At 44.6% G+C, this 26,796-nt stretch overlaps 1 protein-coding gene and 1 pseudogene across 1 annotated transcript in view; both read right to left on the bottom strand.

Annotated features, from left to right (window-relative positions):
- Window positions 1–2,277: 2,277 nt before the first annotated feature.
- The window catches only part of DENND2A (DENN domain containing 2A), a 39,442-nt gene continuing 14,923 nt past the window's right edge, over window positions 2,278–26,796 (bottom strand). Inside the window, exons 8-19 of the mRNA XM_066633232.1 lie at window positions 25,461–25,648; window positions 24,839–24,948; window positions 23,819–23,888; window positions 22,020–22,097; window positions 20,423–20,563; window positions 20,095–20,243; window positions 11,697–11,874; window positions 10,650–10,691; window positions 9,350–9,467; window positions 6,926–7,165; window positions 5,591–5,677; window positions 2,278–3,017 (exon numbers count right to left, since the gene is read on the bottom strand). Of these exons, the coding sequence (XP_066489329.1) occupies window positions 2,986–3,017; window positions 5,591–5,677; window positions 6,926–7,165; window positions 9,350–9,467; window positions 10,650–10,691; window positions 11,697–11,874; window positions 20,095–20,243; window positions 20,423–20,563; window positions 22,020–22,097; window positions 23,819–23,888; window positions 24,839–24,948; window positions 25,461–25,648 (1,433 nt within the window). The 3' untranslated portion in view covers window positions 2,278–2,985. The remainder of the gene's footprint in view (window positions 3,018–5,590; window positions 5,678–6,925; window positions 7,166–9,349; window positions 9,468–10,649; window positions 10,692–11,696; window positions 11,875–20,094; window positions 20,244–20,422; window positions 20,564–22,019; window positions 22,098–23,818; window positions 23,889–24,838; window positions 24,949–25,460; window positions 25,649–26,796) is intronic.
- Window positions 19,949–20,068, bottom strand: LOC136658129 (5S ribosomal RNA; annotated as a pseudogene).

Below are 26,796 nucleotides of genomic sequence, written 5' to 3'. Positions count from 1 at the left end.
ATTGTTGCTGGATCTTGTTTAAGGTTTTAGTGAGTTGGTGGGGGAAATAAAACTCATTGAAACTGAAAAGTGCTGCTTGACAAGGTTACATTGCAAAATTACATTTACCCTCATTATCTAAGTGTTTCAGCTTCTGAATAAAGGACTAAAGGAATAAAGTGGTGTCTGGATTCGTGGTGTTGCAACGCTTCATCCTGTACAGGATGTTCAGCAGGGCTCCTCACCATAGTCGTATTGGGGCTGAACAAGACGACAGATGGGGAGACAGTGGCCCTATTTCCTGCAGTCACTTGAGACCTGTGGCTACTGTTGCACCAGGGTCCTGTTCTGCTCTGGAATAAATCAGTTCTGGTCTTATGATAGCGGAGGGTTGCAAGACCGAGAGATTCCCTGGTTCATCGGATAGCATTCACTCTTGACTGGGCCTTATAAAAGCAGGCAAAGGAAAAAACAAAAGGTACAGTCTCCATTTGGACCTAAGCAGGTTTTAAAAGCTTTCAGAAAGCAAGATGCTTGCAAAACACACAGGGTTTCTCAACTGATTCTTCTCCTTCCCCTGGCCCAACTTCCATCCCAAGCACCAGTCATTCACACAGGGCGCAATCCTAACTTGCCGGTCCCTTGGGCCAACCGAGGAGGGTTGCAAACGTGCCTTCAAACCACTCCGCTCTCCTCAGACCTGTGCTACCTCAAGAGGTGGCACAAGTCTGAGGAGACCCACTGGGCCAGCAGCCCTTACCCAGAGGTAAGGGGAAATGTTTCCCCTTACCTCTGGTTGAGCCGCTTCTGGCCACAATTCTGCGCTGGACACAGTGCAGCCTCCTGGCTTGCCTGTTCCAGCGCAAGTTATGATTGTGCCCACAGTGTTATACCAGGTGGGGCTGTGAGGCAAAAAGAGAAGGTTCAAGATGAGAATTCAACAGTCTGGTTCAGTCAAGATGTACTTTAGAAGGCTGAAACAAAACCCTAGCCTAGGTTAGGGTAGCCTAGCCTAGAAACTGACACCAACCCAAAGGGGTTCTTGTGTCAATTTGGGACAATGACGTTAAGGAACCTCTCTCCTTCAAATAGTTGCAGTTCTTCTATAGAAAGGAAAATGACTGACTTGGGAGGTTTGCAATTTTTTTTCCTTTGCAGATGCATTCACAGTCACATTATTTGACCAACACAAGACTCAGAGCCTTTGAGACCATAACACCTACCGTATTTATTGGCGTATAACACGCACAGGCGTATAACACGCATCTTCATTTTAAGAGGGAAATTTCAGGAAAAAAATAAGGGTAGCTCAGAACTTTTTTAAATTAAAAAAAAAGAGTAAGGTACCGTAGTATCAGGGGGGTGTGAATTTGCATTCTGTACAACGCCAATCATAAGTAGTGAGGCATTTCCCGAACGTCAGTATTTCTTTGCCCCCACCTCACCTCACCTCAATCCCTCCCCCTCCCCTCCCCAAAGAAAGGGTCTCCACTTACCATATTCATCAGCTGCCAGCGGCTGTGATAATATGCGGCGGGCGCAGCGCTGACATCACGTCACGATGCTGCGCCGCCGCTAGGCACTATTGGGAACGGGATCCCTTAAAGAGACATCGGCGTATAACACGCATACATCATTTGCCCCCTATTTTCAGGGGGAAAAAGTGCGTGTTATACGCCGATAAATACGGTAGCTCCAGCCTGAAGCTTTCAAGATAGCTTCCCATGTCCAGCAGGACAGACTCAGGGGCTGTTCATGAGAGAGACAGAACATGCAAGGATGAAACTGGGAGAGTGCCAGGCTGGATCATAAATGCATGCTCAGATCTTGAGGGCTGCATTGTCAAATGACAACTCATGTGTGAATGAACCATTGCAGATTTAACATTCCAAATATAGTTTTCATATCACCTCAAACATTATATTTTTCAGCGTCATGTAGCTGCCAGTCAACCCGTTACAGAAAACAAGTACTGTACATGTGTGTGTGAACCAGCCCTCAGTTTAGTATCTGTAAAACAAGTAAGATGAGATGATCTACAAAAAAAAATTTTTTTTAAATCACACACAAAAATCACTCTCACTGGCATTTTTGAGAGAACATAAAACAGGAAACTGGCTTGGGAGAAAACATGAAGACCTGAGAAGCATCACCTCTGCTTCCTCAACTAGTTCCTCATTTTCCTGGACATTCCTTGAACCTTAAACTGTGCCTGAGCTTCCTGACAAAATATACAAACCACTAACTGGTAACTTACAACAAAGACGAAACACACATTTTCTTTTTATATTGCTCACTTTTAATTACATCACATCAGGCTCTTAGCTTAGTTCGAGGAAGGGGATGCACCTGTCCTCTGAGGTCTGAGAGGGGCAGAAATCTCCACATAATGTTTTTTTTGGCTGGGGAGCAAATTCTCAGCAGCTTCAGTGGCCTCCCTGCCCCCACCACACTCTTCCCTGTATTTACACCCCCTCTGCTTTCCTACCCACCTCCCTATGCCCCAAGTGCCTTCATATCGCCCAACCACAGGGCTCTCGGTATCCCTTCTTTCACAGCCACCTCAGTATCACAACATCTACAGTCCAGGTTAATGCAGCCTCTATCCAGCATGCCCCGGCTGCCACTGAAGACAGGAGCATGGGCAAGTGTCACTGGCTAATATTCTTCCTAACCCCCATATAAATAAGGAACAACAGTTTAAAACATGTAATAGGAAAGAAGTAAAAACGAGCGCGACGTCGGCAAAGCGCCGGTGGAGAGCTCCCAGAGTGCTTTGTCCAGTGCATGTTTGTGGAAGCCCCAAGACCTGTCTTGGAAGCATCTTTGTTCCCCTTAAGGTCATAACAAGCTGAACTCCTGAACATCCTGCCTTTGGCTTTCCTCTCCTTTGGAGCAGGCTCAATGGGAACGGGTTGGGAGCAGGTTAAAGAGTTGGTCCATTTTCTGTCTGCTGAACTGTAAAAAAATATTCCTTCTACCCACAACGAAGGATGCTCCGAGTTCTTATTTCTTATGGAGAAATTTCATTCTGTTACCTGCAAGGGATCGAAGGGGTGCGTGGAAGGGGAGAGGGAGAGAAGGAGAGCAAGCAGACATGTTTACAGGGGGGGAAAAAGAGGAAGATTTTAAGTAAGATCAGATTTTCAGACAAGCCACCCCCAGCCTTGGTTTTCTTTCTTCATCATCCAGTAGTTATGCAAAAAGTCTACCTTAAGATACATTCTGGAATATCATTTCCGGGATGCGGATTAACATACTGTTCACCACATGGAATAAATACTAAGTCGACACAAGTGAAAAGACTCTGGGCATTAATAATTCAGCAATATTTACCATGCTTGAAAGAGTGTGAAGTGGCTCAGTTAACACTACGTCAAGATAAAAACGAAAAAGCCTTCAATTAATCACGAGTGGAGCACATGAGTTCAGCATGGTGCTTTTCTATACCAACACTGTTCTCCTAGGATGAAGGTTTACTTATCCATCCAAGCAGAAACACACACCTACAGGGCCACAGCACTTTCTGACACACACTGCACAGAGTAAAAGTGTCACTGCGATCAAGAGAAAGCCCACTAGCAATGCATAAATACAGAATATTTTGAAATGGTCAGTTTCTCCACCAAGGGGTTCAATCTTCTAAACGACCCCCTGGTCTTCTTGACCATGGGTCTTCAAACCCTGGCCCGGGGGTCAGATGTGGCCCGTGGCCAGCCTCAATCTGGCCCCCAGTCAGCCTCTTGTCCCGTGAAAGCCTCTAGCCCACTTGGCCGAACATGACTGGAACTGTGCTCTGGTTGCATCTGGACGGTGTTCTAAGGGCCAGAGAGTTTGAATGAATGAGCCCATTCATTCATTTATTCATCTAAGTTCCATCTCTAATTTGTTTATATAAATTTTATATTTAAATTTTTTTTCCAGCCCTCAACACCGTGCCAGATATTTGATTCGGCCCTCTGGCCAAAATGTTTGGAGACCCCTGCTCTTGACCAAACATCTTTTGCCTGCAGGTGTCTCATCTATCTGCTCCTGTAAACTTGAACACTTAAGAGACCTGGATTGGGAGCTTCTTATCCTAAACTGAGGAGAGCTACCAACTCCTAAACTGATGCCATTAAAGGACACCAGATTGTCACCTAGCTTATTTTTCTCTTCCCTCCCCACTCCTTTTGCATCTTGCCTCCTGTCCTGCGAGCCTGCTTCACTTCTGAATCTACGTACTGTAGCTAGAAAATTGTAGGTGTTTTAATAATTTCATTTCATTTATTATTTTTGCCACCATTTGGATTGTCTTCTTCAAATGGTAAGGCAACTTGGGCCATCTCCGAGAATTGCTACAAGCCACATCAGACCTTTGTGTCAAAGCACAAGAGTGGGTGCCCCAGTGCAGAATGAAGTAGGAACTCTTGTTGAGCAATGCAAAGAGGACTACAAAAAAGGAGGGAGACATTCTTGCCATTTGGCAAACTTGACACAGTGGGAGGCCACGTCATAAACACTGTAGCAGTGACACAGGCACTCATCAAAGGATGTCTGTGACATCCAGGCAGCCACAGTACTAGCAATTGTGGTACCCCAAAACATATCAGAAACAGTGGCACACGTTCTGCTTAAAACAACTGCATATTCTCAACAGCTGGGTATTTGGCGGCTGAAAATTGCAATATTTCAGCAAAAGAAACAAATACCAGAGGCAAAAGCACCTGGACATTGCAAAGCAAGTTCCACAAGGGCAGGTCCTACTAATGCAGCTTTTCAATTCCTATAAAGTACTATGATGTTAGAAGCTGCAATTATGTTATGTTAGAACAGGGGTGTCCAAACATTTTGGCAGGAGGGCCACATCATCTCTCTGACACTGTGTCGGGGGCTGGGGAAAAAATAATTTACATTTCAAATTTGAATAAATTTACATAAATGAATTTATTACAGATGGAACTTATATGAATGAAGGTTTTGAAGTAGCTCAAGCCCTATAAAAGGCCTTGCACAAAGCAAGGCCAGCCTTTCCTTCACTGCCACTGCTGCATCACAGACATGAAACAGCAAGTAGTGGAGGGAGCCCTCGTCCCACAGCTCAGGTGAGAGGTTGAACAGTCATCCTCACACTGAGAGCAGTTGTGTGGGGCTGGCACAGACTCCAACAAGTTTCTGGAGGGCCAGAGGCTCATTGGAGACAGGGGGCACCCTGCGGGCCAGATTGGGAGCCCCTGAGGGCCATAAGTGGACCCCGGGCCGGGGTTTGGGCACCCCTGTGTTAGAAGATGGACCTTAATACACATAACCATCATCGCCAACTAATGCCTAAGTGCATTTGCTCACATTCGCCCCTAGTTCCCTTTGCTTTTCCCATTATATCTCTTCCATGGTTGTCACCCTCCCCTCATAGCCTAACTTTAGTCTATTAGTTTCTTGGGGCAAAGACTTGTCTTTCTTTTGTTAACCTGTATAATTGTGATGCATGCACACAGTGCTGTATTACCAATAAGGACACAGATGTGTTCTTCACAAGTATACTTTGGAACACTTGATGGAATACAGAAGCCCTCATAAAAAAAAATCAACACAGTCACCCATCACATTAACAGCAGCTGCTTGGATCTCTTACCTAACCCTTTCAAGAATTTATTGACTCCACTCTGCTCTCCACTGGGGAGGGTTTCCAAGTACTCCTGGGCACGTACCTCAAACAGACCTATGGGAAGAGAAAAGGAAAAAAAGAAAGAAAAAAGATTGGCCATTGCAGTAACGAGATAAGCAGAATTTATGTTTCAGAGAGCCAAAATAAAGTTCCAGAACATCTCTTTCAGTTATAGAATCTGTCTGGGGAAAGTTGATAAAATGACTCTCAAATGTACGATTCCCATCCTATTCTGCTCTTGTGGTAGGCATCTCAAAGCCAGCTCACACTGTGTTGTCTGTTGAAAGTCTGACTATGAAATTCATAGCTCAACACAGGTGCTGGCAGTGTAACAGATTAACAGAATTTTATATGGCTTCCCAGCAAGATTCTACCATCAGCGAGGGATGGGGACAGTGCCGATGAAGACAATGCACATCAGTAGTACATGCATGTGAGAGTCACCAGTCACATTGCTTGATGTACAGGGAGAAGGCATCCCACCTCTGATATGAATCTAATGGAACTAGCAGTAAAAGGACCCCAGTTTCCTCAGCTGGAAAAGAAAAATGGGGTCTGAGTTCAGTGTTCCTGCACATGCTCTGAGTGTAGAAGTTCCAGGTTCAAGCACCTTCAGTAACTCCAGTTAAATCCATCTCACACAGAAGAGCCAAGACCTCTCTCTGCCCAGGACCCTGAAAAGCTCCTGTCAGAAAAGATTATTCTGGACTGGATGGTGCAGTGGTCTGATTTTACGCAAAGGCAGCTTCATGTGATCACATCCAAAGAGCAAGCCAGTTGGATTTTAACCACACGTTGGTCATCACATCAAAGTGCTTTGCAAAGATCAGTGAACTGAGCTCCACAAGGAGCAATACACAGATGCTGTTACCACTGCTACCAGGGTATGAACCCCTGATGAGTCCCAAACCCACCTGCTGAAAACCAATGGCAGACTTGGATTCCAAACCCACCTGCTGAAACCCACCTGCTGAAAACCAGACTAGGACCAGGCAGACTTGGATTGCTTCAGCATGAAGCCCAACTGAGTGACCCTGGGTGTCTTTCAGCCCAACCCCACACATGCTGCCCTGAGCCCCCAGAGGACAGGATAAAATGGAAAGAAACAATATAAGTCTGTGAGAAAACACAAGTAGAGAGATTAGTTACTATCCAGACTTTAGTTACTGTGACAGACCTGGAAGATGTTGTCAAGGAGAATTCACGAAGTGCCAATCACTCAGCCTACAACTAAAGTCCAGTTTAATTCTCCAGTTTAATTTTATTAGTCTCCTCCTAGTAAGAGCTGTCTCTCATCCTCACCTTTGGCTCCCTGTTTGCGTAACTCTCGTTCCTGAATGAAGCCCCCAAACATCTGCGTTTCCATGAAGACCTCCAGGAACCGCCGAAGGCTCTTCGAAGAGACCGACTTCCGGAAGGCCTCCCGTTGCAGGGTCCTTTCTTCCCTCTCCGTGAGTGTCATGAAAAGCGAGTAGTGCCCCACAATCTCCACAAAGAAGCGGACAAAGGCTTCCGACACCACTTCATTCAAGGGACTGGACTCTGGGGAGACAGTGAGGGACAAAGGAGGGGAAAGCAGCAGAGAAAAAAAGTTAGTGCTGGACTATGGCTTCGCTACTCCTCCTTTCTAATGCCAGAACTTGCTCTTGTCTAATTTGTGCCACTCTGGTCAGCACCAATCTGATACCGAGCACTGATTCAGACAACCAGGAGCCTCAGTCACCACTTCAGAGAGCTTACTGCACGGCATGTTTTCTCGGCTGCTCCATCTGTATGTGAACATTTATTTGACAAAGTGCTTTACACATTCAATTAAAAAGTAAAATAAATTTAATTGTGGACACCTGTCCACAGGCACTCAATATATTTGAAATCCTGTTTACAGCTCTAGACGCCCCACCTTAAGAAGGGAATTGTAGGGCTGGAAACATGGTGTGGGGAAAGTGGATAGTTATATAGGGTGTCTCAGGAAAATGTACACACATTTTACATTGAGAGCCAGGGTGGTGTAGTGGTTTGGGAGGTGGACAGACCTGGAAGATCCAGGTTTGAATGCCCCTTCAGCCATGAAGCTTCCTGGGTGACCTTGGGCCAGTCACTTTCTCTCAGCCTCACCTACCTCACAGGGTTGTTGTGAGGACAAAAGCAGGAGAGCAGCTGTGTACACCACCCTGAGCTCTTTGGAGGAAGGGAGGTATAAAAAGTGAAAAATTAAAAAAAATAAAAATTTTATAGTGCCGAATTTATTATGCTATAATTCACACACATACTGCATATGATGTACACAGAAGCATTTGTTTGACCCAGTTAATTAATTTAGGTAATTAATTACACTAAATGTTCCCCATTGGCATCTATACACCTCAGACCATTGTTCACTGAGAAGTTCTGCAGACATCCACCCATGTGTGTGCTGGGATGGTTCCAAATCTATTCCATTGCTTCCCTTATAGCCCAATCCTATACATAGGCTGTCATGTGGATCCTCTTACCATAGTGGAAGTAACTTCCACTGTTGTAAAATGGCCACTGATGGAGCATACAATCTTCTGATGGCAGCCATTTTGCCAGCACTGCTGCAAGAAGAGGCAAAGCCACAGCTCCACTGATGGATTCCACCACATTGCCAAAGCAGGTATGGTAGTAATGTGGACTGAAGGTAGGTGGGGAGGGGGCAGACTGGGGGTAAAACTAGGGAGGGAGGGGGAGGAGCAAGGAGTGGAGAGTCAGCAATGGCAGTTTTGAAACTCCCCTCTTCTTTCTTCTCAAGAGCTGGCGCAGGTCTGAGGAGATTCATTGGCAAGCAGGAGACTTATGGAGGGGTAAAGAGAAATAATTCCTCCTTCAAAGCTTCCCAAACTGTCCAGACCCCCCCCCCGCACGGGGATGCAGCACATGCTTTTTTGTTGAAGCTATATCGGTGTCAGGGGGAAGGACAGAATTGGGCTATTAGATGTTCAAGCGCTGCAGGCTTTCTTCAATGAAGCATATATGAATTAATTAAAATGTGTGTGTGTGTGTGTGTGTTTTTAGACACACTATATTTCTTCCTTTCTCGTAGCACTGACACTCAGGTTCATTCAACTGAATTGATAGGCACTAGAGTGAGGAGTGACAAGGAAAGGACTTTTCCCACTTAATGCTTAACTAAAAGTCTAGCATCCACAGCTGCAGGATGGGAAAATGGTTATGGGCTCAACCCACACAGTTGGGAAGGTCCTGGCTTACAAGGTGCAGAAGAACAAGGAGTTCTCACCTTGAGGTGCGAACTCCCTGTAAAAGAAAAAGTCACGGTCCTGGCAGATTCTCAGTTAGTTTTTTCCACCACCTGTGAGTCATAGGAACATAAAAAGTGTCCAACTGGATCAGGCCAAAGGCCCATCTAATCTAGCTTCCTGTATCTCACAGTGGCCCACCAGATGCCTCAAGGAGTAGGCTTCTCAGGGAATCCATATCTGAGAAATGCCTCAGGGCCCAATCCCATCCAACTTTTCAGCTCTGGTGTAGCCACAATGCAGCCATGTGGTGAGGGAACACATGTTCCAATACCTTCAGAAGGCCCCAGTGGCTGCCCCTCCACCACAGGATACAGTGCACACCCCACTGGTACAACTGCACCAATACTGGAAAACTGGATAGGATTGGGCCCTCAGTCCTCTGAATCAGTAGGCATTATGGGAGATAAATCTGGTGAAAAAGAAAGTGAAAACTCCTATCCCCCCTTACCCTGTTTCCCATTGAGGGTGCCTTCATCCTTGTCATGTGCCAGCTCATTCCTCTGCTCCAGGATGTGTTCTAGGGCTCCTTGCAACTTCCGAGGTAAAATAGAATCTTCATCTTCCATCTAAAAGGAAAATGCAGATATGCTTACAAATGTATGTGAGATTGAACCTTGCACTTGACAGCTGGACAGTGAGAACATCTGGGCTTGTTTTAAGAATTTGCCTTTAGCTCTGGCTGAGGGCCACCTTAGCCATTACGGCCGTTGCACGGAGGTGTCTTCATCTAAGCACAAAGGACAGTTTGTGATAGCGTGGCAAGCGTTGCCAAAACTGTTGGTGAGCCACCACACCTGAATGGCTCGCTGCGTGCCAACAGCCACCGCATGGAGGAATTTAAGAGGGACCCTGAAGCAGCAGATGATAGGTACACACTGGCCACATGGCACTGCTGGGTCAGGAAGAAGGAAAGAAACATGCTGCTGCCTTCCAAGAGGTCCCTGATGAGCACATTGCCAAGAAGGGATGCAGATGTTTGGTTGGCCTCCAAGAGTGCTCTGGTGCCCTTTGAAATCACACACAATGGGGATTGTGCCCATTTTTGGACACTGGGTGTGTGGAAGGGATTTGTGTGAGGCACAGGTGCCCTAAGCTACTGCTCTTCAACAGGTGGGCCAGGACCTACAAGTACATCATGCCTTGGCAGCCCCACCACCCTCGTTTCTTTGATTGGTTTAGGTTTCTTGTTAAAAGATGCAAAGGTGGGAGTGCGACCAAGGGAATCTTTCTAAAATCCTTAGCTGAGTAGGACAAGAAGAGAGTGCATGTACCATGGGAAGCAAAGCACTTTCAGCAATCTCACCTTTATTCTCTGCTCCCATCCCATCTTTCCTGGGCTTCCAGCAATAAAAACAGGGGTGGCTAAACTTGCTTAACATTAAGAGCCACATACAATAAACTTCAGATATTTGAGAGCTGCAATATTTAAGAAGCACTTAAATTCTGAAATATAATTTGCACACCGTGTACATTAAACTTACGTTTTAAGCCAGTGGACTCCAAGTTTATATCAGGTAAATAATTATAAAGCTTGGAAATTTTTTTTATTTACCTCTTTGTTAATTGCGATGCAAAAAAAGAGCTCAGCCAACACATTTCCAAGAACCACACATTACATGTCAAAGAACTGCATGCGGCTCGTGGGCTGTGGTTTAACCTCCCCAGTACAGAACCGTGGCTGTCGGGAGAGCAGAACTCCCCATCCTTTCAGAATGAAAAAAATATGACTGAAAAGAAGTTCTTCTCACCTGCCTGAGAAACCGGTTGTTAACAAGGTCGACTACCAGGACCTTGTCTCCGACAAACATGCAAAGAGAAGAGAGGAACTTTAGAGGGAATGTGTTACAGATCGACACCCAATCCCAGAGACAGATATGAAACCCTACCCAACACCCAGAGGGTTTTATGACTTTCACCACAAACCACAGAATGACAACTTAAGCATAAGGAAGCTGTTTCTCCTCAGCCTCTTGCACACACTTTCCCCTTCTCTCAGAGAATTTTCCACTAGAGAAAGCACAATATTCTTCTTAGCAGGAAAAGAACAAACAACTAACAGCCCAATCCTGAGCTGCCCGGGTCGCGTGGTTGCAGCGGAGTTGAAAACGACTGCTGCTGTATCCTGCACCCTGCACGCTACCATGGGTGGCGCCTTGGGAGAAGGGGACTTTCGTCCCCTTCTCCTGGGTAAGGGAAACAGCCCCGCAATAGGGCTACTCACTTTACCGCTGACAAAAGGTCGGCGGTAAGGTAAATGCGTTCGTGTAGCAGAGCTCCACCAGACCCGCCTCTCTCCCCCTGGCACGCCTCCCACCCGCCCTCTCTGCCCCCCACCTCCCCATCATGCCTTCTCTCCGCCCTCTCTCTGTCTGCAGCAGACAGAGACCGTGGCCTGTCAGGAGGAGTTCCAGACATAGTGCTCTGTAGGCGATTGGTGCGCTGAATCAACTGCCCACAATGCACTCTCCCAGGTGGCCAATCTTTGCAGTAATTCTTGCTAGTCTAGACAAGTTAGCAGAATCAGGGCACAGCAATTGTTGCATTTAAAACTAGCCCAAGTAATATTTACCTTCATGCTAACAAGAACCTCTTTTCAAAAAAGAGATTTTCCTTCCCTCCAGTTTGAGGCTTTGGTGGCTGCACTGGTTGTGGGAACCACACAGGCTGAGAGCACCCCAATAATGGGGTGAGAAATTGCATGGGCAGTATCACGTGCTATAATGTGAGACCTGAACCCAGCTCTGCCACATTTTGCCCACTGTGCCACTCTTTCCCCCCCTGAAATCTGGCCTCACCTCTTCCACCGGCAGTTCCTTGAGGCGGGAAAGTGAACTGGAGAGTAGACCAATCAAAAAGGGAGTTGGCGAGCACACGATGTCAATCATCGAAGGGGGAAGCACAGGGATGTAGGTATGCTGCCAGATGAAGGGGTAAAGGAGCGCCACCATGGCATGGCAACATTTCGACAAGGTGCTGAAAGGTAAAACACAACACAGAAATTCTCTCAGCGGCCATCCAAGGTAGGTTCAGAAGATTATCTGTTGCAAGGGAAAGACCTGGCCCTGACTTCTAGTGCCTACCACAAAAGCACCTGTGAATGACCTGAACGGGTTTTAACCTGGAGAAGTGTCTACCTACCTGAGAGTGTCAATTTAGAGAGAAATTGAGTGTCACCCACACGCCACTGTGAAAAGCAGACCTGGAAAACTGTAGGAAATGTCTCTGAATATTCAGACACTTGACCAACAGTCTGAGGCTAAGAGGCAAAGAAGGAAGGCCCGTAGCCAGGGAGACAGACCAGGGACAGACTGCACATGCTCCCAGTGAGGAAGGGATTGTCACTCCCGAATTGGCCTTTTCAGCCACACTAGACGCTGTTCCAGAACCACCATTCAGAGCGCGCGATACCATAGTCTTTCGAGACTGAAGGTTGCCAACATGTACTGTGGGAGATGAGCAGAGCTTGCAGTAGCCCCAAAACAAGGGGAGAGGGGTCTGAGCTCTACAGCTTGTTTTTTGTCCCAGAGCTTTTAAATCGGATTCTCCCTCCCCACATTTGCAATCTCGCTGAGTCTCAATTACTGTCTTCTTTATGGCCTAAGAGGTTGCAGAAAAATAATTTTGTCCTCAGAATTTTGTTCTTGCTACAAATCTATATAGCAAAGTATAGCTGAGCCTTCTTTTGGTATGTATGCATTTATAATTTTAAGCACAGTTTACATACAAACCACTCTTTTCTCCCGGCTGCAAGGCAGTTTTCTTCTCCCGGCTTGCAAGGCAGTTGCAAGACACGAGTGTAACGTACAAAAAGCCTTAATAGTCATCTGTTTTAATAACTACAAGCATATACCAGAGATTTGCCAAAAATTTGATCACAGGGATCGCACAGGCACAAATCTAATTTCCCAAGGACTCCTGGATTCATGGGATTGATGGAGACTCTCAGTTTCCAAGTTGCTACTCTTGAACTGGTCATGGTTGGTTGGTTGGCAACCCTCAGTCTCGAAAGACTATGGTATAAGCCTACAGCACCCGGTATTCCCAGGCGGTCTCCCATCCAAGTACTAACCAGGCCTGTCCCTGCTTAGCTTCCGAGATCAGACGAGATCGGGCATGTCATACCACTTGTTGATAAGCACTGCATCACATGAGTTACTTCCTTTTGTAAGTAGTCAGTAACAGAAACAGTCCCCTGCTACAGCTTGAAAGAAAATGGGTTGGAAGATCACACAATCAAAATGGGGGGAGGGGATCATTGCTTTCCATGATGGGGGGGGTGTCTAACTCTAGCACAAAACTCCAGAGGGTCAACTTCTCTGCATGCTCCAGGAACCTAGGGGAGGGTCCAGCCATCTCTGGAACACCTCCAGAAGCAACACTCAGCCTTCCTTGATGAGCACACTGGCTACCAACCCTAAAACAACAAATTCAAAAAATGAAATATGAACTTGTTGAATACACAGTAGTGGGGGAAGAATGATCAGAAACCAGTTTGCATGGGGGGGGGGGAGAAAAAGACAGAAGCCAAAGGCAAGACTAGACAAGATGACTGGAGTTTCATGAGATGTCATGGTTCATGACAGACTGGAACTCTGTCATTTGGGGCTACAGAGCAACAGCATCAGGAAGAAGTGCTTAATCCTTTCCTTGAGGGACTCTCTTTTCCACCGGTGACAGTAAACTACACAATCCCCATATCTGATCATTTGTTGGTATTGCCTCTCTTTGGGCCCAACCAAATGATCCGAATAGAAGGATGCATGCAGCTGTCATTCAAACACAGCCAGTCGTTTAAAAGGAGAAAGTTCTCCAGCAATGATTCTCAAGAAAGGCTTTGACAGAGAGCTTTAGCAACAACAGAAGAATGCAGCAACATTATTTCCATTCCACAAAGCCACTCTGGAAGGCTGGCAGGGCACTGGCAACTAATCAGCTGTAGGATTGCAAGCGCCCTTCAGCATCTGGGGAGGCTCACGTGTTACTAAACCATATGCATAACGTCACTGGGTTTACGAGCCAGACCTTGAATGGAAGGGGGAAGGGTGAGATATACACTGTGCAGCCTAAAGGAATCATATGGCCAGGAAACCATTCGCAGCTGGCTTGAGTTAAGCACCATGAGGGAATTTACACAGAGCAGGATGGATGGAGAAGGTGGAAAAAAAAATTATACCCCAGGCCTGGCAAAAACCTTTGCAGTTACACAAGCGAAAGAGAAAGGATATTTGCTGAGTGTGGACTTTTATATTAAAACAGGACTGTTTCCTATTTAGTATATACGCTGTGCAGCAAAAACTGAGGTTTCCCAAGAACCATAAACGTCTAAAAAGGAGGAGTCACTAGTCCTCATGGTTGATCATTCCAGCCATGAAAAGTTGCAGGATCTAGGAATCTCAGGGCAGAGCTCCCATATCCCGCTCGCAGTGGTGCACAGACTTCTGCAGAATTTAGAGTGGTCAAAAACTGCTAGGCTTTCTCCTCCTTTCTTGGAGGAGATCTCGCCATCCTGCCTGGGCAATAGAAGCTTCCCTGTCTTCCTTCACCCCTACCAGAACAAAGTGTGGTAGGAAACAATAAGAGTTAACCATGTGTCTGCCTCGAAATACATGAAGGAGGAGGGTAATATTAGGACATTTAACCCTTCCCTTTCCTCACTGAATACTCTTGAAACCCCACGGAAAAGCAATGGAATTTTTTTTCCTCCAGCTAGCTTCAGCAACAAGAAATAAAGTCCAAACGGAAAAGAGCATTTTTCAGGGAGACACAGCAGGGAAGAGGAAGAGAGTTAAGCATTGCTTCTATCTGCCAGTTCTCTCCTTCACATGACTCTCTATCTCCGCAAGCACAGTTTGGGAAGATGTGGTCGACAAGGAGTTTGTTACTCTATCCCAGCACTTTCTGGAGGATCTTTCCAATAATCTTTCCAATGTCATGAAGTGGGGCTTCTCTGTAGCAGCCCTGGTACTATGGAGTCCATCATATTGAGTACATACCAAAAAATGTTCTATAAGGGTAACAGAAGATCAGTTCATGGCAGAAAAATACTGGGGCATTTTAAAAACACTCCTTAATAGTTCAGTTGACTTCTTGGGACAGTTCCAGAGTAAGGCGTATGGAGGACTGTTTTCTTCCTCCGCCTATTTGTCAATCTGACACTTTTACTTAGAAACAAATATTTTATTATTAATTTTTCTATAATCACCCTGGTTTCCTCAATCTATTTCTGTCATGGATTGCTGGAACCTCTTTCTTCTGGCGTTTTAAGTTTTGGTCCGAGCAAATCTAAGAAAAAGAGTAATTTACTAGATTGGCTTTTTTTTCATGAAGTCATTTTCCTGAGGCAAAAAGTAATGTTTACCCTGGTTGCCACAGTAATGGGGGGAGAAGGAAGAATAAGAATTCTTTCCTTTTTTTGTTGGAAAGGTTTGGAGTGACAGATCTTTACAGAAGAGGATGAAAAAGGAAGGGGGAAAGTGACATGAGGATTTCACTTGTACACTGTCAAAAAAATTTGACAGTGACTCAGCTCAAGAACACTTGCCAATTCACACAGCTTTTGCAAGAGATTGTCTCTCTCTTTTCCTTGGACTCTTATTGCAGATTTCTGAAGCTATTAAAAGGACATTAACATCTCCCACACATGTCCACCTTTTATGCACACAGATGCACAAACTCCACACGCAGTGAGCAGTGCACTGGTCATGATAGACCTCTGAAGAGAGCAGGACAAATGCCATCCATCACTTGCCTTTTCCTTCACCTGACTGCGCTCATTCAATACCCTCTGCTGGGTTGCTGCTAGCATTCCAAACCCCTGAGCAACCTCAAACCTGTCTTGTTCAAAACCCCAAAAATTAAAAAACCACCCCAGAATAAGAATAGAATAAAAAACAGGAACCTGCAAGAGCAAAAGAATACTTTCTACTTTTCAACCACAAAGCGGTTTAGATAGAAAAATGAATAAATGAGGGGGGAAATGGTTCCCTACCCCAAACGGCTTGCACTCTTTTTGTAAAAAAAAAAAAAAAGCAAGACGAAAGGATACACTAACAATTAGACCAGCCATTTTCAACTACTGTGCCGTGGCACACTGGTGTGCCGCGAGTGGTTCACAGGTGTGCCAGTGGAATTTGGGCGAAGGTCATTTATTAGTAGGGCCAATAGGGATGTGAGCCCTCCACTGGCAGCATGGTGTGCCTTGACAATTTTAGTGGCCTTGTCAGTGCACCATGAAATGAAAAAGGTTGAAAATCACTGAATTAGACACTGGAAATCACTTGTATGCATATGGATAACTGCCTCCCCCTCCCCCAAAAGGTGCCTCTTTGTCCCCTTAGCAAGGGTTAGCATAATGAATATTTTCCAAATGAATATTAAACACTTTATAAGCCTAATCCCTGGACAAACAATAGTCAAACATGACATTTAAACTGATTTGGCTTTGTTTATCAATTTCGATGTTAATTTTAAAGGTGTTGCAATAAGTGATTCTTGGCATTTCCCTTTTAAATAGGTAGGTGAGGCATAGATTTTTGGAAATACATAGTTGGTAGGAATGACTCCGGTGTTCACAGCTCCCTGATTAATTGGGGGAAAATTATGTGTATCCAGTGTACCACAGTCCCAATTACTGTATAAAATGACATCACTTCCCAGGCCAAACCCATTTCATCATGTCCCCATTTTTAATCCACTGAAATAATCTGCACAGCAGCATGATGTGTTTCTAGTACAGCACCCTCAAGCATGTTCCTCCTCTAAATTCAAAATGAAACCCAGCAATCTGCATGCCTTCAGGGCCCTCCCTCCCAACTGCCCTACCCCATTCAGTTACTAAAACACTAGTGAAGATTAGAAAGTTAAGGAAAACTTAGATTCTAATCTCAGAACTGGTTTCCATTTAATGGGTTGTGTCCCAAGTGGCTGTGCAAGTGAAAAGCACTTCTTACAAGGGGGTGGGGGGAATCTTTGCCAGTTCCCCTTTCTTCAATAGCTGTGCTGACTGAAGATCTGCTCTAAAGAGGACTGGCAGATCCTTTGGAACAGGGAAGGAGGTAGGTGGAAGGGGAAGAAATCAGCAAAATATCTGCCCAACAAACAGACGTGCCCTTCCATTTGCAGATGACATTAGGATACAACCCCATGTTTTAATCAGAGTCAGCGTAACCATGAGGCCAACAGATTTTCTTAGGCAGACTGGCAGGGGGCATCCATTTCTGTCAGCCCAATCAACTCCAGTGTTCCTTTGACTCCCACTCCCTCGAATGGAAAAGGAAGAGGGGAGATGAAACAGAAGAGGAAGGGACTAGAACCATGACAGACAATCTAGCCCTCTCTCATCCACACTTCCTCTTCTGTTCTATCCAGGCCTTCTTTTTCCAATTCAGGAAGCGGGAGAAGAAGAGGCATAACACCAGGTAAGTGGGCACACCACTTCAGGGGTCAGGAGGTCTCAGATAGGTGCTGGTAACTCCATTCACTCTTGCATCTAAAAGGAGAACATAGGAAATGCTTTTCCACAGAAGCTCACAGACCAGACAAGAACCAAGTACAGCTCAACAGCAGGATCCAGGTCTGAATCCATCAGGTATAAACAACAATTCCACATTAAAGTTCTGCAACACTTATTCCTGCCTTGACCCAAACCATCTACCATATCTGTGGACTAGTTATTACACTTTAATCTCATCCTTCCTCTGAGAAGTAAACACGATCCCCTTTCACTGTAGCCTCTCAAAAAGCCTGTGAGGTAGGCTAGGCTGGGAGTGTTACTTAAGGGCAGCCAGTCTGTAGACTTGAACTCAGGTCTTCCCTGTCATAGTCCCTCTCTCTAGCCACTGCACTACTCTGAATAAGGAAGAACAGCCTTCCTTAGAGGTGTCTGAGCAATGATCTGACAGCCATTTAAAAAAAAAGTAGGAGGTTTTGCTTCAAAGCACACTCCTGCCCACAATTCAGCATGCCCCCCACACATGAATGTCATCATTATTCCATTGCTTTCTGCTGTATTTTATCCACATCACTAGGAATTAAGGAAAATCAGTACAGTTAATTTTTTTTTAAAGATGCACTGAAATAAAAAATAGACAAAGATGAAAAGGAGATATGAGGCTGGAATAGAAGAAAAAGAGTGACAAGAAAATAGGCAAGCCAGGGAAACTGCTCAGGACTGCTGAGCTTTAAACAGAGAAGAGAAGAGTCCTTCCATATCAATACTTTTCTCCGCATTCATGAGGACTAGAACAATGATTTTGCTTCTCTTATGTTGAAAGCAAAGATTCTCAGAATTCCAGGTCAGGCTATCCACAACAGATGGACTCGGTCTGCCTCTGCTCTTTTTCTTCTCAGGCCTGGCCTGGCTGCTGTTTTTGTCCACCTTCACAATCTTGCTGGATTAATGAAGTTTTGGCTTCAATTATGGCAGCGGCAACTAGAGTTTTCCCTCCCCTCCCCTCAGTTCCCTGGATGTAGCAGGGCTTACTGGGAATTGTGAAAACAGGCAGTTTGAGGGAGGGTATCATACACTGCGGAAACCTGATCTCATCTCGAGCTCATAAGCATCATTACTCATCTGTTAAGTTTTGCCTTGGCTGGCTGAGGGAGAGAACTCCGCTCTTCGTCAATCCTCAAGTGTTTAAGAGATGGCCAGTTGCCAGGCACCAGCTGCTGAAAGTCTTAGAGACCTGGGCCCCTTTTTGCAAGGTGTGGGCGGAAAGAGCTTTGTTATAAATCACAAAAACGAAAAGCTAGCGGATAAGAACATTACGAACTACATGGCGACATCAGATCGGGATCGGTCAAGTCCCAGTGCTCTGTCTCCATCAATGGTCAAACAGTCAGATGCCTCTGAAGTTCACAAGCAGAAAGATGGGAATGACCATCTCCAGTTGTTTATCCCCAGACTCTGGCAGTTAAGGGAACACCAGATACTTCTGCACTTAAAGCTCCATTAGCTATCATGGCTAATAGCTGTTGAGAGATCTATCTTCTATGAATCTTTCTAATCCTTTTTAAAAACAATTTAAGCTTGTTAAAGCCCTGTAAGCTAAGCCCTTTCCACATAATCACCGAATACACATCCCAAGCATGCTTTAGACATTACGCCATACACCACTAGGTGACATTTTGGTGATAAATGGTGCAAAATGCTGTCTGTATGTTAACAGGGGGGTGGGGCTCCAATTCTTCTCCCCCTGATCTGGCCAGATGTGCACACACATCGAGGATACATACTGCTGAAAGCATGCGGTAGGATGGTGCATAGCTTCCAAAGGATTAAAATATTTCCCCAAATACAAAAATATTGTAGTTGGAGTGCTCATGTGCTATTACCCAAGTGAGCATATTGTGCAAATTCTGCAGAAGACAGCTAGAGTGAACTCAATCATGCTGTATCTAAGGGTAAAAAGTCTATTATGCAATACGTACCAATTGTCCCTGGGGTCGTATTAGTGTTGAGAACGTAATGTGACACCTGTATACCCCCTGGAAAGAGCAGCAGCTTCCCAGATCACATCTGTGATCACAGCAGCACATTTTTCAGTGGCTGCGATCACAAGAATCTTTTCCAGGTAGCTGCTGCTGTATCTGTGGAGGGCTGGGGGGGGGGGGTCACATGTTAATTTTTGTATAGGTACCTCTGACTGTATGAGCCAGTCAAAAGTTGTTACACAACAGTCACAATGGGAGGCAGAACCAGAAATCTCCTAAAGCCAATTCACACATTTCAGTGATTGTGACAGCTTCAATTTACATGGAAAATGCCAATATGTGAACCCAGCTAGGGCAAGAGCCAACAGAAGGAAGCCATAGGGACACAAATGTTGCAGGTCATTTTAGCTGCAACATTATTGTTTGTCAGTTTCATTTCCCCCTAAATGGCCATAAAAACAACTGGCTGCTACTCTGAATTGTGTGTCTTCTTTGAAGATTGACAATAAGAATGAGCAATGAGAATCAGCACCAGATAGAGATAGTCAGGTTGGATGCTAATTACCCCCCTCCCCCCAATAGTTGGCAACCTTCAGTCTCAAAAGACTATGGTATAAGCCTACAGCACCTGGTATTCCCAGGCGGTCTCCCATCCAAGTATTAACCAGGCCTGTCCCTGCTTAGCTTCTGAGATCAGACGAGATCGGGCATGTGCAGGGTAACAGTTGCTGAAGCAAAGGTATAAGAAGCAGAGACTGGTACCTGAGCTTGTCTGCAATGAGTATCACCCTCCTCTCCAGCAGCAGGGATGCAAAGACTCTGCTTAAGTGCCGGATGCTGAGTGAGGAGAACAGGGACTCAAAGTCAACGTGCTCCAGCCTCGAGTCAAGGGGCCGACGCAACTCAATAACCTGGAAGAATGAGCGGGGACAGGATACAGTTTTTATCTCAAGACTGGCACTGTAGTAGGATCCTTGGCCAAACACCTCTTGCACATAGAGATGTGTGCTTCAGGGATCACATCTGCTCTATTGGGCTACATCTACTTCCTTACTCCATTGGTCCACCTTGTTCCCAGTTTTCCTCTTACTTCTGTCCCAGAGCCAGGCAGAAAGTTCTTGATGGTGATGGTTCGTCCCAGAGCTGGAAAGGGAGCCTCCATGACACTCCGCATGAGAGGCTGCACCAAGGCAGGGGAAATCCCACGTCGCTTCTCCACTTCATCCAAAATCTAAGAGGAGAGATACAGGTAAATTGAGGCACAAAAATGGCAGAGGATAGTCTACAAAAAACAGTAACCAGAAAAAAAGCCCAGATGAAAAAAAGCCGAGACAATCTGTTTCACACTTTTGTTTCCCCCCTCTCCTCTTTTCCTCATTTTAATTTTCCCCAGTTTCCAAGACCACCATCAAGGTGTAAGAAAGCAGGCGATGCAGGAGATCTGCAATTAGAGCTCCTGAGGGTTTTTATATTTAAAGTTGATGCCAGTGGAAGGTTCCCATCTTGAATTTTTCTCAGTTTTATACTGCCCTTCTTCCAAGCAGCTCAGGGTCATGTACGTGGTCCTCACAACAACCCTGTGAGGTAGGTTAGGCTGAGACAGCAACTCGCCCAAAGTCACCCAGGACGTTTCATGGCACAGCTGGCATTTGAATCTGGATCTTCCAGGTTTAAGTTCCAACAGCAGAACCACTACACCATCTGGGCTCTCTAGCATGCTTGGGCAAGATGGGTTCAATTTTCCCCAATTAAAATCACTTACATGAAAAAGAAAAAAAACAAAACAAAACAAAACTTAGAGGTATCAAAAGGGGGATGCTTTCTCTGTGGGACTAAGAGCAGCTTCTGGAGGGGCAACTGTAATTAGGAAAACAGGACGGGGGAAGGATTGAGTCCCTCTAGTTGCTTTTATTTATTTATTAACTGCAGGAAATCCTAATCATGTATCACATCTAGCTTCGCCTTCAAGGGGAAAGTAGGGAAAACAGATTTTAGATTGAGGTAGAAGAGCAAGATTGGAAAGCCCACCCCTGGGTAGATTAAATGGCAAAAAAAAAAAAAAAAAAGTAGTGTGCATTTTAAAAGTTTTGGATGCAATTACTTTTGTCACACACTTTCAAAGAATTACAACAAGATTGTCAACATGAGCCAAGAGAACTAGGCCAAGAACTGCCCCCTGCCTCTTCCCCATTTTTAAAAGGCAGAGCCTGGCAAATGAAAGAGAGTAGCAGGATGGCATCCTAGATCATTTTCCAAGTGGTGGCAGGTACTAAGACAGGCCAACACCCTATTCCTTTTCTCTCCGGCTCTCTCTCTCTCTCTCATGCAGCTCTCTCTCCCCATTCCTCAGGTCCTGCCTTTTAAAAATGGGAAGCAGTGGCAACTGGTGTGGGATGGGGGAGGGCAAGACCAGGCAGGAATCAGCAGACCAGCTCTGGAGGACAGTAACCCTTGTTTGACAGCAAAGACATTTGTTATGTATGATACATGCATGTCAAAGAGCACTAGGACTGGGAACTGGGGAACGGGTGTGGTCCTGCAGAATAAGTTTAAGAAATTCAAATAGAGAAGGGTAGGTATTCCACTATCCCACCCCACCTCCCCTAAGTGATGGCCTAGTATATCTCCTCCTTTACCCAGTGTCCCCTGTATCCACACACATTGTTCATCACACTCTCCTCCTTCACCTTAGAGAAGAGATTGAAGCACCCCAGGCGGCTCACGATGCAGTAAACTTCAGGAAGACGCTTCCCTTTCCCATTGGGCTTTCAAGAGAGACAAACAAAGAAATACACAAATACATAATTAAATAGAAAAAAGCGTAAAGTTGAAAAGTCCACCCAGTATCCTGCACAGAAATTCATGTTCTCCAACTTAGTCCTCCTTACAAAATCTTGAAAACATAAACATATGCACTGAAATGCTTTGGGAAAACAAACATCATTCCAATTTTCTAAAACTTTTAGTTGGATTCTCAAACAGAGTCTGCGACACAAAGGAGGAAGTGACTGCTTGGGTTTGGCTACAGCATTGGAATAGTTACTTTACAATACTATAATGAAATTCATGGCTATAATTAAAAGTGGAGAATAAATATAGACTAGGACTTGTTCTAGCAGTTTCCCCTTTATCTTCATTAAATTAGCAATGCTGTTTCAACCAGCAAGGGCAAATGGTAACTTTAATATTTGGCAGAGATATAAATGTCTTCAGGGCAGGACTTTTTATTCCTTTTGTGGAATAAAACAAAATTCCTTTTGCAGGCACCACTTTTGTGAATATCACCACCACCACCAGAGACAGGAGCTCTCCACAGGAACAGAAAACTTGCCCACCCCCCCAGTGGGACTGCACCTTCCTTCCTTAAACTGTGCCTCTTTGGAAAGTCCAGGCAGCTGTAGGGTCACTTCCTGCCCACTGGCGCACAACTGCCCCAGCCATCTCTACTTCAATTTAGCCAGGCCAGGAGGGGCAATGTCATGTACTCACCACAGCAGTGAGACCTGCCATGCTGTAATGTTGAAAAAAACACTGGTCCAGGGCAAATAATTTAACTGAGGCAGGAAAAAGTACTCTGTGTTTAATGAATGGGTGAAAAAATTGCTGATTTTGCTCACCCCATCTTCCAATAGTTAGAAGTTGTTTACAAGATATGGAAAGACCATCCCATCCATTGACAAATTATAAAAATTATTCCTTTAGTCCCCTCAGAGAAAATTGCCATCTAAAATTTTAAGACCTTGACAAAACTGCAGGCTATAGATCACAGTTACAAGATAAATGAGGAAGATTTTCAATGGAAAATTGCACCTGAATGGTGACTTTACTTGTGTGACCTAATTATTAGAGAAATTCAAATGGGAATTTATATATGATTTCATAATGTGGAAGTGTATTTATTTTAAAGGGTAAAAAGGTACAACTAATTCCATATGTTGGAGATTTAACTAATCAGAAGCAGATTTCAGACATTTATTTCAGACAGGTTTTGGAAAGCTATCGCAATTCACTCTATTGAGCATGAACTCTCATTTGATCCAATGGCACTTCTCTTAGGATTCCTTAAAAATGCAGTCAAGAAAATTAATACAAGTTGGTTAAAAAGTTATTAATGGCTGTGCGCATCCCAACTGCAAAATAAGCATAAGCTTCCATCAAAGGAAGAATGGATAAGAAAACACCAGCAAACAATGTAAATGAACTGAGTTCCATTATTACAAAAGACAATGGGAAGACATAAGAGCCAGGCAGTTTTCCCTTTTGGAACAATGGTGGTCTCTCAGTGCTTACTGTAGAGAAAACAAACCATAAGAGAATGTAAAACAGGAAATATTGGCTGTTGCAACGTATCCGATATCCTGTCTGACCATTGGCTTGTTGCATTGTCTTCTTTTAAAAAAAATAAATAAATAAAGCATGAGGAAACTGCTTATAGAATCTCCCTCCTTTGGACACCACAGTGTTAGAAAAAACCACCAATAGTTACCAGTAGCCTTCTGCAGTATCCAAATCTTTGGCTGCCATCTTCACTAGTCAAGACAAATGAGAAAGTCTCACTGAAGGAAAGAGAGACAAATACAGGATAAACTCTCTCACAACAAAGCTTTATAGGTATATAAATACACACAGTCTCCTGAATTCCTGGAACTGTACTACTACTTGCAGTGGGGGAAATAGCACATCTTGAATACTTCCCTCATTTTTTTTTAAGTCTGCATATATTTTACTTTTTAATTTATTACATTTATACTTTCCTTTCAGGAGCTTATATATAGCTGTCCCCTCTACGCCCTGCTATTTTAACCTTACAACAATCTGGTGAGATAAACCAAGCAGAGGAAGATTGGCCCAAGCCCATCCAATCAGTTTCATGTGGGATTCTGAACCCAGGTCTCACCAATTCTACCTACTCTACCTACTATACCACACTGACTGTCGAAATGTAACACAATGAACATAGCAGAGCCACCTCCAACATGGCTCCACCTCCAAGGTTTCCAAAGGCTGGCCACAATTTGATGCAGGGCACTAAATCAGATGGACTTTGGATCTCGTTTGGCAAGGCAAATCTTTAGTCTTGTCTGCTTTGAGAAGAACCTCCATTACCAGGTGGTTTCTACCATTACTTTACCATTCCCCATCAAGTGTTATTTGGGGTGCAAGTACATTACAGCAATACCTTGCACTTTTGTCTGGTTAGCGACCAGCACAAGAATGGAAGTCAAAAATGGATGAATGTCAAAGCATAGCCTGATTGAGCCTGTAAATTTATTTTGGCTGGTGAAAAATGTCAATAACTATATAGCACATGCAAATAGTTACAAAACCTAAACAAACAAAAATAAAAGTAAACATAAGAACATTGACGAATGTTGTGGAACGTTGGATGAAATCACACGGCACGTGGACAAAATGTGAATTGAAAGAGCGAAGTGATAAAAGCCAAGTGGATGAAAGTCAAGGTATGCCTGAGATTAACTAACTAGTTAAGAATTGCTTTACTTGCCTGGCAAATTGGCAGACGGGTGTCCAGTCTTTTGCATCTGGGAAGCAAAACTGAGGAATGGCTTTCAACTGGTCTTCAGCCTCCCTCATAAATTTGAAGGAACGTTCAAGCTAGCAGAGGGGAAAAAAAACAAACACAGAAAGGGGGATGTTTCTGATTAGTTAGGTGGGAATGAAATGACTTAGAGCATTTTTCCCTGTGATAAGCTGAGAAGTGATGACAGAGGCTGAATGTCTGCCTGGAAGACATCAACATAGCCGCCTGCCCAGTTCAACTGATCTTCTATATTTTCCTCCTGAACTAAGAATTTTTTTTCCTTTTGGCCGCTCCCATGGCATGTCCAATAATCTTATGGATTACTCCCATCTAGTCAATTCTGGTACGTATCTAGCTCTTTGGAACGGAACTTCATGCTACCTTGCATACCATCATGGCTAAAACATTTTCAAAAACAACAACATTGAATAGTCAGAGTGCTAGAATAAATCTCCATATGTCCGAAGCAAGCTCACTCCTCCCCACCCTTGCATTTTGTCTTGCTAACAAAGCAAGACACTCCTCCCCACCCTTGCATTTTGTTCAGCTAACAAAGTAGAAAAGTCTATTCAATCACATGCCCCACCTTTAATGGAAACTGCTGGGTGACCTCAGGGACATAAGGAGCACAGGCCTGCTTCTTGTGCAAAGATACCACCACAAAGTACTCAAAGAGTTGCCTCTCTTGGTACTCGATCAGATCCCGCTCCAAGGTCTGGTACCTTGGGGCTTGTTTCAGGCGCGACTTCACATGGACCAGGCGCTGGCTGTGAGCTAAGCAGAGACAAACAGTTGTACAGTGCTGTTTTACATGCCGTTCCCACACTATGTTGCAGGGTGTTTTTACAACATGTTCACCATGACTTAAAACATATTGGTATTATTTTATGTTGTGATCAGAAGCAAGATGTTGCGAAATCATGCCACGGAGCTGCAGAGCAAAATGATAATGTCCCAAGATGAACTGCAATATTAGAAGACATGGTATCATGAGCTTCCTAGCAGTACCCCAGAAGGAGGGAGAGCAAGATGGCACACTGAGGGAGTATGTCAAAGAAGCTGGCTTTTAAAAGTGCATGCTACAGTGTCTGCAACATTATACAGACATGAAGTTTGCAACATTGGTCCTTGTGCCCTAGCTGTGTGGATAATTGTTAAATACAAGGAAAACACATTTTAATAATTTATTTATTTTATATTTCACATTTTTATACCACCCTTCCTTCAAAGAGCTCAAGGCAGTGTATACATCTGCTCCCCTCGTTTTGTCCTCGTAACAGCCCTGTGATCTAGGTAAGGCTGAGAGCCAGTGACTGACCCAAGGTCACCCAGGGGGGGATCTGAACCTGGATCTTCCACGTCTAAGTTCACCTCCCTAACCACTACACCACCCTGGCTCTTATTGTTTATTAAACAATAAATATATTGTTTAATGTATATAAAAATATATACATTAACATGATAGGCATATTAAAACAATAAAACTACTGCCACAAAGTGTGGCATCCCCACTATATACATGAGCACTGGAGTGGAATGCCATCCCATAATTGTTCCAGGATTCCTACAGCTAATGGGTTTCATTCTGGTGGAGTTCAAGAGGGAACTCTAGATTGCCCCCCACCAAGCACCTGTTCTGTTCTGGCAAACAGCAACCTCTTGCTAAAGCCCCTTGGGACAAGAGGATCTCCAGCAGCCTTGTCCCAAGGGCATTTATATAGCAGGGGATTGCTATTTGCCTCCCATCAGGTATTTTCAGACCTGTAACCTCTTTAAATCTCCCTACTGAATTCAGCTGAGACATTCAATTCATTGGTTTGTAGAGTGGGAATCAAACGGACTGTTGCCAAAACCAGAATCTGGACAAAAAGTTGCATTCCGGGCAGCCAAATTCGGGTCTAGAGAACCAGGAAATCTGAAGC

Source organism: Tiliqua scincoides, chromosome 7 (assembly GCF_035046505.1).
Source record: "Tiliqua scincoides isolate rTilSci1 chromosome 7, rTilSci1.hap2, whole genome shotgun sequence".
Lineage (NCBI taxonomy): Eukaryota > Metazoa > Chordata > Lepidosauria > Squamata > Scincidae > Tiliqua > Tiliqua scincoides.
Note: the sequence above shows the minus strand (reverse complement) of the source record. Positions and strands in the feature narration are given on the sequence as shown.